The sequence below is a fragment of the Thunnus thynnus genome, chromosome 15 (genome assembly GCF_963924715.1).
Source record: "Thunnus thynnus chromosome 15, fThuThy2.1, whole genome shotgun sequence".
Classification (NCBI taxonomy): Eukaryota; Metazoa; Chordata; class Actinopteri; order Scombriformes; family Scombridae; genus Thunnus; species Thunnus thynnus.
The window spans coordinates 4,547,494-4,561,043 of NC_089531.1; the positions used below are offsets into that span (position 1 = coordinate 4,547,494).

General features: G+C 38.6%; 1 protein-coding gene across 1 annotated transcript; it reads left to right on the forward strand.

The window, feature by feature from the left end:
* The first annotated feature begins 1,368 nt into the window (after positions 1-1,368).
* On the forward strand, positions 1,369-10,466 carry LOC137198596 (chitin synthase chs-2-like). Its single transcript, XM_067612444.1, has 21 exons — positions 1,369-1,394; positions 2,051-2,186; positions 2,494-2,682; positions 2,816-3,695; positions 4,201-4,384; positions 5,132-5,302; positions 5,456-5,630; positions 5,735-5,836; positions 6,013-6,154; positions 6,330-6,530; positions 6,640-6,755; positions 6,999-7,167; positions 7,307-7,486; positions 7,604-7,882; positions 8,013-8,193; positions 8,288-8,322; positions 8,439-8,503; positions 8,923-9,033; positions 9,124-9,338; positions 9,438-9,531; positions 10,362-10,466. Exons 1-21 carry the CDS (start codon positions 1,369-1,371, stop codon positions 10,464-10,466), a joined length of 3,756 nt encoding a protein of 1,251 aa, XP_067468545.1.
* Positions 10,467-13,550: the final 3,084 nt, after the last annotated feature.

The window sequence follows — 13,550 nt, forward strand, 5'->3', positions numbered from 1 at the left end:
CATGAGCATACAGGATATCTCACTAATCCAATGTGAACAATATGGTAGATAGTATAATGTGTTCTCTGTTTTGAAAAGCGAAACAAGCTGTTTTCCAGTACAAGAATCCAATAGGAAGTTTTAGTTTCTGATTGAGATGTACGACGTGAGTTTTGTGGGACAATCTGCTTTCTAACCAAAGTCCTAATTATTTATAGAGCTGTACTGTGTCAATCAGTTCTCCATTGAGAGCATAGACTGATGTGGGAACATCTTACTTAATAAAAGCACAAAAAGGCAGCATAAAGAGCATTAAACAGGCAGCATAAAGAAAAGAAATGATGAATTGCAGCTCTAAAGTTCAATTAAAAGCCATCTTTGGCCAACACTTTGGCAAGACATTTACAAAAATATTGCCCGTACAGTACTCCAATAAACTAAGACGAGTAATGTTACAATCTTATGTGCAGATCGCTCCTCAGAGGATGAACCTTTTTTTTAGACTCTCCATGAGCTTTGAACTTCCTTAGGATATTTTAATTTTTTTCGCCTCACAACTGGTAAAGCTTTTCATCCTAGACTGATGGACAACTGAGAAACATTGCTGAAATGCATTCAGTGTAGACATGGTGGAACACTACAACATTGGGGGAAGTAACGACTGTTGCAGCCTCTAGGGGCCACTAGACTTACTCTAACTCTCAAGAGTTTGATTAATGAAAAAATCTTTCTAATGATGTACCAAGTTGGGTATACTCCTTGCGTAATGATGCTGACGCTGCATGAAGACTCCCAGGTCTATATTACAGTCCAGTCCCAGTCATTTGTGGTGGCATAATTACCTCAGGCACACATCCAGGTCATTATTCAACCTCTGTTCTATGTGACTTATGCCATTTGTTTGTCCCTCCCTCATTTCCAACAACTTGCTCATCACCTTCACATCTCTTTTCTGACTCCACATGGGTGGAATACTGTTCCCACCTCAGTCAGACCTGGAGAGTGTCTCCCTGTTCTCACACTTTCCCAAAATTAAAACCTCAAGTTTGCATACTATGTATGCCTCCACAGAAACAACACATCTAATACGCATATTTGACTGCTGCAAACAGGAATGGTTACTTTTTTATTTACATTTCCTGGTTAATAGTGTATTAATTGAAGTTTTTCTTAACCTAATTGGCTAATAGGAATCTAAGTTTAACCAGTTTCATATGCTGGGACAGAGTGATTCTGTTCACCTGGATCGACTGCACCCACTACTCTGGGTGTTGTCATTTGATGACGAGCCTGGCTATAAACCTGCTCAGGTGTGATGAGTCATAGCTACAGGTGCTAACCTTAATAAGCTGCCTTTCAATCAAAGGTATTCCATTTGCAACAATCATCATGGAGGGAGACAGAGATATGCCCAAGTAAGTATATGCTCAAAACTTTTTTTTTAATTAAATAAACTTGCCAAAAAGCAGTTTATTTAATTAATGATCATGAAAATAACAATGAAATTTTAAACATATAAAAATAATGGAATATTGTTAATTTTGGTTAATACTTAACTAACAACTAATTCACTTCATTCTTTTAAAGTTGTAAAATTGTTGTAATTTTATATTTTTATTAGTTGCAATTATTTAAAATTTAACGTAATGTAAAAAAGCTATGCACTTTTAAAGCAGAAAATGTCAAAGATATTCATTCCTTTTTACTTTAGATTTTGAGGAATTCACAATTGGAAAAAAGTGATTGCAGATATGGAAAGAAAAATTTATTGGATTACATTTATACATACAAGTCATTTGCAGTATTTTCAAATAATACACTTTTTAAAAAACTGTATAGGCTATTTTTTAACATTACTATGGTTTCCACTTCATATCTATCTATATCTACATCTATATCTATATCTCTATGCTTATCTATATCTATCAATATTTTTATACTGTATGTACCTGTATTTAACTATTTATTACATAATGTATTATTATTTTTAATTATATCTATATTTGTTATCTTACTAATTTTCTACCTACCCTCCTACCTCAGACTTTGACATTTTGGTATCTTTAATCAGGAGGCCGTGGGATACCTGTCGAGAGGTCCCAGTCATCGAAGATGAACATACGCCCTGGAAACTAATAAAGCTGCTGAAGTTAATCTCATTATGTGTAGTCGCTGTGCTTGTCTTCGGATTGGCGCTATGTAGCAAGGTTTGTTATTTTCATTAATATATTTTTCATTAAAATATATGTATTTTTATGATTATGATTTTTTAATAATAATAATAATAATAATACATTGTATTTATAAAGTGCTTTTCAAGGTACTCTAAGAAGCTTATAAATAAATAAATTGTTGTCCATACCTGTTTTCAAGTCTAGAATATAAACTTGATTTTGTCCTAATAACTCAATTCCACAAAGTACTATACCCAGTCATTGTCTATGTAGCAGCAACTCATTTCACATTGCAGTATTAATTAACTGATCATAAAAAAATTTCATTTACTCTTTTTAGACTTCTTTCCTCCTCCTGATCACCTTGTCCAATGAAGGCACTAAGACCCTCCCAGCTGACCAGAAACCTGTCGCTCTGCTGTGTATCGGCTGCTCTCTCATCACTTCCAGTGTCCTTCTTTTCCTCAAAAGCTTCTGGAAGGCGTGCTACAAAACATCAAAGCTGCCAAAGAAAGCAACTGCTGCCCTGGTGAGACAAAGTCCAACTACTTTTCCTAACTCTTTTTTCTCTTTAGCTGATGCCAAAGACAGAGCCTGGCAGATATATTGGCCCTTTTCTTTACCATGTTGAATTTCATCACTTTCTTCTGCCTCTTCTTCAGGTTCTATTCTTTGAGTTCCTGGTGTCTCTGGGTGCAGCAGTTCTCACCATAGTGGCCATGCCACACCTGGACATTGTGACCAATGTAACCATACTGAACGGTGTGGGCGTCCTGTCTGCACTCCTGCAGGTGGTAGCCCAGTGCACTGCCAAAGAAAGAAACCGCTTCCTGCTGCCATCCATCACTGCCTTCATCCTCATTTTGCTTGGTTACATCCTGTTCCTTGTCTTATACATTATGAAGGATCCAAATGATACCAAAATGGCAATTTGGGTCGGTCTAGCTGTTGGTGGGTCATTCTTGGTGTCTTTCAACTGGTGGGATAACTACTTCAGATTGATCAGTGAGAACAGTGGCTCTGTCTCCCTCAAGATGCTTTGCAGAGACATGACAAAGTGTCAGAACATGCTGCACATCCTCTCCAGCCTGCTCAGAATTGTGGTGACTACCTGTGTGCTTGGCGCCTATGTCCCTCTGTCCAAGATGGACTGGGACATAGTGACCTCCATCCCGAGTCGTGAGACAAGGATTATAGCCATCATCATCGGGGTCCAGCTCATCTCCTCAGCACTGTGCCACTGGTTTGCAGTTGCAGCCTGCAAGATGCACGCCCTGCGACGATGCTTCATCCTGCCTCTGTACCTGGCTTCTCTGGCTGTGATGGCTCTGCTGATCATCCCTGTTATTGTTTACTATCAGGACTACAGAATAAGTCTGAATGGGACTGAAAGTGTCAACTTCACAGGCTACTGCACTGAAGTTGTGTATGCAAGAAACCAAAGCCTGAATGGCAATGTGTTCCCACATCTGGTTTTGGATGTAACACACACTCTGTGCTTCCTGGACATGTCCAGTATAACTGACATCGGCCTACTATCAGGTAATAAACTAGAGCCTGGTATTACCTACAATGTAACTGAGCACAAATTATACACATTAGTCACATAAGAGGGTCACCAGACCAAAACTTTTTTTTAAATTTACATGTGGTCCAATGTGGAGGTTCTGAAGGCCACCACACCTTGTTATACATACCTGTCGGCCACAGTGCTCAGGTGTGTGCAGGAACCATTGCTTTAAAGAAAAAATCTAGCCTCAGTATCTTTGCATCATGATGAAGTTATTTTTAAACAGAAATGGAAATGACCCAAAACTCTTATCATACACAAGTTAAGCAACTAAACACAGTTAAGCAACAGTTATCACCAAGTAACCCTGCAGGCTTATTTTGTTATTTAGTGCTGCATGTTCATAATTGTCACAGATTTGATATTAAAATTACCACTGATATGTTAGAAAGCTCTGCATTTTTCTAAATATGCTAAAATATTTCATCATGTCAGAGACTGAAATCTTCCTTAAATGTTTTGTTGATCTTCCCTCAGGTTCAGCAGTGGCTTGGTGGCTCGGTCTTGTGTTGGCCACCCTCCACTTGTGGTATCTCAACGTGTATCGTATCCAGAGGACCCAGGACCTGTTCATCAGGAGGCTATATGAAGGAACCTTTATTGAGCAGTCCTTACTCTTCAACACCCGATTTGACATTCAGACCAAAGACAGAATGAAGAGGTAAGTGTGTGGTGTCTGCATAGGAGTAATCCTCCACTATTGGTCCTCACAACAATCATCAAAAGTCAGATCTTTCAGTCTTCAAGGTGTGTTTGGACCTTGAAGACATTTATCGAGATGGGATTGAATTGTGTGTCCTCTAAATAAAAAAATCTCAAATTTGCAAATCTTTTAATTTCAGAGGCTATGCAGTCTTTGAGCCAGTAATGGTATATCTGTGTGCAACCATGTGGCACGAGACCTACGATGAGATGATTAGAATCATTATTTCAATCTTCAGGTGAGTTATGCAGACTCTATGCTCTGTCGTTTTGCTGTTATCTAATATTACCTTCATTTTCATCAGTTTCTTTCTCTGTTGATTCCTTGAGGTCAATTATTCTTTGAATTCCCTCACACCAAAAAGATGTAAGAGAAAAGAATAAACTGCTAGAGATTACATGAATACAGTTTCATGATTTAGAACACTTAAGGATATTACCAAGAGAGTCTGAGTCCTGTAGTTCAGTTGAAGAAATGCTACTTATAGTAAGAAGTTTTTGTCTAATGTAAAAGCAGGAAAAGTCTGTTAAATGAGTTAACCTACCATTTTGGATATCAAAGATGTTTTTGTCACAGATTTCATCTGCTAAGGGTTAAGGTCTCAGCTCACCCAGTTTCAGCAGTACATTGGTAACAACTTCATCATTAACTTCCTCACAGTGGATTTCCTCACAGTTCCTCTTTGTCATTTTCTGATCACTGCAGACTGGACAAGTACAGACCAAAGAAAGAGCCAAAGATCAATGATTTCACCTTTGAGGCTCATATCTACTTTGATGATGCATTCAATGCTGTTGAAGGGCATCAGGGGCATCATGGGTCTGAACTCAATGAATATGCAATAAACCTTGTGAAAATCCTCACAGAAGTTTATGGGTAAGAACCATCTTAAAAATTGTCTGCAATAATGGTGCATTAAGCTTTAAGTCTTAAAGATTACCACAGGTTATAGATTGTAGCTTAACAAAAGTAGTAGTTAACACATTTTTCATGAAGTACAAATCATTATTACCTGTTCTCTGTTATCAGCATCTTCATGAACATCAATCAGAATATCTTCAGAAAGCAGCAGCAGATCCCTGATCAGAAGATCATAAGGACGCCATATGGAGGTCGTCTTGTGGTCACCATGCCTCATGGCAACATCATCACAATCCACTTCAAGGACAAAGAGGTCATCCGCCACAAGAAGAGGTGGTCTCAGGTAGGAAACTGACTTGCTGGAGACTCATACCTTTATGAAATCTTTTCTACTCAACAATGCACCATCAGATGTATTTGTTTTAACTGTTATTTGATATTTCCTAGGTCATGTATCTTTACTATCTTTTGGGCTGGAAACTCACAAGCAAATACTACGGACGCTGGCAGAGAGGAGAGGATGAGAAAGAACTGCAAGCAGAGGTCCAGGTGAGAAAAGAAGAAAGGCACATGTAAGAACACACAGCCAACTTTTGACACACTGTAAATGTTGTGTATATATTTTGTGGACTTTTTAATGAGCATTTACATGTATGGGCAGTATTCCTCAATGAAATGGCTGTGGCATAAATGTAAGACAGAGCAAACTGTGCATTTTCATCCAGAAAGAGAAGCACAACACCTACCTCCTTGCTTTGGACGGGGACACAGACTTCCAGCCGGCTGCTGTGATGCTGCTCATCGATCGTCTGAAAATGTACCCACATGTTGGGGCAGCATGTGGCAGGATTCACCCCACTGGTTCAGGTTGGCACATAGTACAATAAAACAAAAAACCTTTGAGAGGTCTAACAGACAGGGGTTAAGGTAAAGCTTTAAGCATGAATAACAAATACCTCTTAGCAACCATTGTACCTGAAAAACCAACAGTCACTAGCATTGTTGCACTGAGGTTAATAAAGCTTCTGTATTTCCTGGGCAGGTCCTGCAGTATGGTTTCAGAAGTTTGAGTATGCCGTCAGCCACTGGCTACAGAAGACGGCGGAGCATGTTATTGGCTGCGTGCTATGCAGCCCCGGCTGCTTCAGCTTGTTCAGAGCAGAGGCACTTATGGACGACAATGTGATGAAGAGATACTCTACCAAGTCCATGGAGGCGAGCGACTACATTCAGTATGACCAAGGTAATGGATGCCGTTTCTTAGACTTCCTGTCTCGGAACTCAGTCTTGATGACATCCCTCATTATTCGTCTCTCCTTCCTTTATTTAAACTAATTCTCTGTACCCTGCAGGTGAGGACCGCTGGCTGTGTACGCTGCTGCTGAAACAGGGATGGAGATTGGAGTACAATGCAGCATCTGATGCCTACACTAATGCCCCGGAGGACTTCAAAGAACTGTACAACCAGGTAGAGGGACTGATCAAAATCTCACTAGCTGTGATGCAGCAAACCATAGATTACACATGAAGACTTGGAAAAAAAAAAAAACAAATTTCTTTCTAAAATCTACATATCCAAATCATTTAGACTTCAGGCTGTAGATCTCACTAGTTTAAAGTCATTATTTAGCCAGAAAAACTGTGCTCCTCTGCAGTGCTTGTATTTTTTCACATCATTTTATCACATGCTAATAGCTCTTTGCACCATCAGCGTCGGCGTTGGGGACCATCCACAATGGCCAACGTTGTGGATCTTCTGGGAGCCACCAGCCTGATTTCCAAGAGGAACCGGTCCATATCCAAACTCTTCATGTTCTACCAGCTCTTTGCCCTGGCATCAGCTATACTGGCACCCGCGACCATCTGCCTTTTGATTGCAGGTTAGGCTCATTTTTGTAGATGAGGACATAATACTTTGCAAAATATAATTTTGAAATCAACTGCATTTTTATTGAAATGTATGCAAATAAAATGCAAGTAGAATATGTAAAACTCAGGCCCGTCTTTTTGGTATTTCAGGATGTTTGACCTTCATCTTCAACATCAATGTGAGCAGTGCTCTGGTCCTGTCTGTGATACCTCCTGCCATCTACCTGGGTCTTTGCTTCAAGCTCAAGACAGACACTCAGATCATTATTGCAGAAGTCATGAGTGTCATATATGCATTTCTAATGTTGGTGGTGTCAATGACCATTATAGGTGAGTTAAACGTAAATAGACTATGTAGACTTTTATGTAGCAACTTTAGTTGGACATGAAGATCTACCTTAAGCTGCTTTAACTTTAAGATTGCTCCACCCATCTACTTTCCATCAGGCTCAATGGTGAAGGACAAAACCATCTTGACACCCTACAGCATCTTTGTTGTGTCCATGGCGATCATTTACATCATCACTGCGATAATGCATCCACAGGAATTTCCACTGGTGTTCTACAGCTTTCTCTACATCATCTGTATCCCCAGTGCCTACCTCCTGCTCACTATTTACTCCATGGTCAACATGAACAACGTCTCCTGGGGCACCAGGGAGACAAAGCCTGCCACTGGAGCCGCCCCTCCTACAACCACCAAGCCACAAACAACAGCCCAGAAAGGTAGATAGCAGATTAAACTGAGATAAGATAACATAAAAAAGACACATGCGTTTATTACATTCATAGAGTAACACCAAACAAGTATTAGTGCTTGAGCTGACTGAACATAAACAAATTTTCATGCCTGCAGCCAAAAGCACCTTCGCACGTTTCTTCTCGTGGGCCAAATGTTGTAAAAAATCCAGCCACAGAACTAATGGAGAACAGCTCACTGTCAGCCAGGACAACCTGGTCCCCGAGCCCACACAGCCTGAACCTCATCCTCAAAACACCATTGTGGAGGACATAAAGATCACTGAGGAAGAACAGAGGTATTTTTCATTAGTTGAAACACCAATTGAAATATAACTTGTCACCTATAAAAAGTGTGAGATGATACTGATTATCTTTCCAATTGCTACTCAGGCAAGAGGAGTCTTCTTTCGATGATCCTGCCCAGTGTAAGTCCTGAGGATTTGGCAAAAATCAGTCTTAATCTGCCGCAAAAATGTTGGTTTCAAACACACTCTCAGATGTCACGTTGTCTAATATTCTCCTGTGTTGCTCTTCTCTTCAGGTTGGGTCACAGACTTACAGACTTTGTCTGATGACATGCACCTGCAGGAGGACACGCTCAGCCAGGTGCGCATGTCTTGTTTTATCATTTTAGTATGATTATCTGCCTCAAATTATATTTTAATCACCTTTGTCTAATGTCTAAATGATGCTCATCATATTCAGTTTCAGTAAGGCATGCAAAAACTGACCGTACATGCCACTGAAGAATAGAGTTCTTTTTTGTTATTTGCTGTGTCTTAGCATGCACAAATATTAATAAACACCCTATCTGCCTTATGTAATACTTCTGTGGTATGCTTCATTCATTTGACATGTATTTTATACTGTTGCTGCTAAACTCAAACAGTGACAACGATAGTATGTCTTTGGGAATCCCAGAAAATAAATACACAAAGCTAGTTCCCTGCCCTACCTATATGAGTACGCAGCTTAAACATGATGTATGTTCAGAATAATGATTTGAGCTGTGTGTTTCTCTGCAGGAAGAGGAGGCATTCTGGAAAGAGCTGCAGGAAAAGTACCTGAAACCTCTGCCTGATGACAAAGAGAGACAAAAAAAAATCGCCAGTGACCTGAGAGAGCTGAGAAACAAGGTACAGTCAGTGTGAGGAACTGTTACATACTTAACAGGAAACCAATGTGCAATGTAATTAAATGAATCTTATCTTTGTCATAACACACAGATAAACTTCGCCTTCTTCGCCCTCAATGCCATGTGGCTGGTGGCGACCTTTACCCTCCAGCTCTTCAACATGTCCTTGTACATCCAGATCCCCAAAGTCGACCTCCAACTGCAATACACCGGAGAAAACATTGTGATCGATCCCATTGCCTTCATGTTCATTCTGGGCTTCGCTATGTCAATTGTGATCCAGTTCCTTGCCATGCTGTACCACAGGTACAAAACACCAAATTACTATTCAGTTATCAACATGTTTTTCATCAACATGTGTTAAAAATGTTAAAAATATAACTTTTCTGTTCTGTTTTTATCCAGAATATACACCCTGATCCATTATATAGCCTTTATGGACACAGAGCCCAGAGAATCAAAGCCTGAGAGTCAAGAGTCATACTTACCAGGCAAAAAGGTAAACTACTACTGATATTATAACTATAAAAAAATGCTACTATTACTACTATTACTACTGTTGCTACTTTTTTGACTTCTACTCAAAACTCACAGTTACTACAGTTACAGTTACTACAACAAACATTTGTGCTGATACTAGAATTACCAGTAATAATAATTATCAGTCTTTGGTTTTATAGTACTGCTGGCAAATGGCATAAAGCTGTGCCATCTCTACTATTCAGTTATTTAAAGATAAGATTCAGACGTACACTTTCAATTCAGGCCATATTAAAATGTTGTTCCAAATACTTACCTTTAGTATTGAGAAACTCCTGTAAATGAAGTCCAATAAAGCAATCATTTAGGCCTCAAAGCAACAATAAAAAAACAACAACAAAAAAAATGTAAAAAACATGAAACTGACAGGACAATCAGACACATCTTTGTTTTCTACCAATTTAACAAGGGTCACCAATCATGCTTTCTACTGGTAATTCTATCCGCATTTGCACAGCGAGCGGCTGAGCTGATATGTCCTATATCAAACAGCATTTGTTGTTATTCATAGAATTGATTATAAGGACAACTTGATTAGGATTTACCTCCCAATCAATTATTCAGGGTTGTGCTACGTAAGACACTAATCACAGTACTGAACATTCAATTGTCCTATAGATACTTTTCTTTCATTAATAAAGCCAGTGGAGACTTAATTTACTGACATACATCAAACTGCACCCTTATGCTACTGTCATTAAACTAGAACAAATGGTTTAGTCACCTGCTTGAAGTATTCCAGGTGTGGTGGCATTTACGTGTACTGATGTTCATTTAAATTCCTCTCAGGTCAAGTCTGTCTCCAACTCCAACCCTGACTCTGAGCCAGAAGACAGTGATGACGAGATGCCTGTAATGTTGTACAGATGTCACGGCATTGGCACTCTGGTGTAAACACAGACTTTCTGTGCGCCACCCAAACATTTAAGCACTTTGAAATATCAACTGCATGTGAGATTTTACCAAAAAATGTCCTATTATGTACTGTGTATTATTTATGTTAATGTTTAATCAAGTCAGATTTATTCATTGCAGACAGACCTCTAACTATTTATACACCCATAACACAGTGACTGCAAACTGTGTGACATGTAGGGAAGAACTCCAAAGGCAATTATTGCTTTGCACTTTACATTTATTCCCTATTTTTTACAACCTAACTTTGTGGAAAGGAGAAGGGGAACAACGGGTTATGGAGAGTCTCTTGGGAGAACTTTGTGTGCGTCGGTAGCTCAGCTTTATCTCTGGGGAACAACCTCAACTCCAGGAGTGATGTCCAAATTAGGAAATGTGCGTCATGTAGCAGGTGGATGTGACTCCCCTTGTTGAAACCTACTGACAGACGTAATAGCGGAGCAGAGGAGAGAGACTGTGATGTGACCGACCTGCACGCTAATATTTGACTTTTTTTTTTCTTCCCGAAAACGAATACTTTAAAAAATATTTGTACGAAATGCTTTGCTGAATAATGTATTTGTATTTGGGCACAGCCCTAGTCCTTATCATCGGTTGCTTAACATGGGAGATTTAAGATTTAATTGGTAGTTAGTAGAGTAGTTCGTTGAACTGCTATTGCCATTATAATATGTGGATATGCATTTAAGCTAAATACTAAATATGTAAAGTGCCTTTGAGTGCCTGGATGGTTCACTGTAATGTCATGTGTATCAGAGGAGGCACAATGGCCACCAAAACTGTAATGAGCTCAAGCTAATATTAGATCCTGATCTTTGTTTGTATTTATTTTTGAATGGAGATAAAACAATCAAACTAACCAAAGTCAAATTATATTTTTATGCTACATTTGTAATTTTACCATTTTATGCAATACTACTGTAAGAATTTTTTTTTTTTTTTTTTTTTTTTTGTGCTTTGTATTGTGTCCTTGTTCCTCAATAAAGCACTTTGCAAAGTTTCTTTTTTTTTTTAAAATAACTAAACAAATGTTTTTGAGCTGGTTTATTCCAAAAACTGCACACAAATAAATGCTCATCATTTTGTAGTAGTAAATGGGCAATGGTAAAATGGCTGAATATTGTTTAGACATTTGTGAGAGAAAGGATAAGTAAACAAATTGTTTCACATGGTATAAACACACTGTTAGGAACTTTAGAGTCACTTTTTTCTTTTTTATTGTGAATCAAGAAATATTTGTGAGAATGTGACTTTATTCATCTCAAACATAGACTGTATATAAAGATGGATGTCATGACAGCTCCCCAAAAGTGAAGCCAAACCATTTGGATTGCCCCCTGGTGGCTGACTGCAGTATAGGTCATAAGTCCTGCCCCCTCCATGTTAGTGGATGGGACTTGAGCCAAACTAAGAAATCAAAGTACCCGTCAAATACATTTTTCCCAAAGATGGTTTTAGGTAGTTCTTATCATGCTGATGTTTTTCAAAGTACTCATTTTTCTGATAAGTGTGTTTGTAATTACTTATCTGACGATATAGAATGGGGGTCTGACGTCATGATTGACAGCTGTGACAGCCACTCTCAAACCTCCGTCAGGTGGCTGGAGGACCACCCGACTCTACTGCACAGACCCCTGCTCCAAATGACATCACACAAGCAAGATGGCAACTCCTGGAAAGGAGATAAGCAAAATATCACAATGTACTATACTTTTATTACAAGAACATTTCCAGTGTATTTACTGTAGATTGTGAACTGCAGTAAATACATATTTCTAAACAACATAATTGATGGTGGCGTGAAATAAAATTTCAGTGATGAATCAATCTGGAAGGTATTCATCCGACCCTCTGTGCCCCATCAGACCCTTTATTGTGTTTTATTAGATCATCTTAGAGTTGACACCTTCTCACTTTAACTTTAAACGAATTCCTCTGGCTGCCAAACTTGCAAAACTGGAATAAGTGCTGTTAATTACACCCTCTAGTCTGGCAATATTATTTTTAATTATTCTTAAAAAACAGCCACAACAACAAAGGAGTGATATATGAGTATAGGTGAAGTTCCTATGTGACCGCAAATTATAGGTGTAGTCATAATTAATCAGAACACGCGGCATATACAATTAAAAGGTATATTTAGTTTTGCACACACATACATTTGCATGCATCTATACTTGTGTGAGCATGTTTGGCCATAATAAATGTGACTGACATTCAGAAATAGATATTAGTCATGAATGCAAAGCAACACTTACCCGTGTTATCCACAACAAAAAGGTTACGCAATGAAAAACCAGGGGTTGGGTTTTTTTTTTTGTTTTGTTTTTCAAACTTAGCAAACTTCAAACAGAGCTACAAAAGAAATTGTACAACTGCTGTCAAAGGTGAGTAGTACTCTTCAAATTAAACATAAACTCAACTTCATAAAGTGTAAAATCAGTGGATTGGCCCTTCAAACTGGTAGCTACTCTTCATTTATTAACTCAGTGGTTCATTTGCTCACCATACTGTTGTTTTCCTATTTAAACAGAGTGCAGTGGGATGTTTTGAAAAGCCATGTGCCCAAAAAAACAAAGGTTCAGCAATGGATCGGGCAAGGTCCCAATCCCATTCTTACTGCAATAGACAACTTGCTGACTTAAAAAACAAGTCCATTGACATTGATTTGAAGACTGCTACAATATCTTCTCTCAACACAGAGGAAAAGTCACATTTGTGACAGTGACACTTTCTCATGAGGCATACTTCAAAATGGGTTAAGACGTTTTGTTCTCTCTTTCACTTTAAACGAATTCCTCTGGCTGCCAAACTTGCAAAACTGGAATAAGTGCTGTTACACCCTCTAGTCCCGCAACATTATTTTTAATTATTCTTAAAAAACAGCCATAACAACAAAGGAGTGACATATAAGACAGGTGAAGTTCCTATGTGACTGCAAATTATAGGTATAGTCATAATTCATCAGAACACGCAGTATATATAATTAAAGGGTATATTTAGTTTTGCACACACATACAATCGCATGCATCTATACTTGTGTGAGCATGTTTGGCCATAATA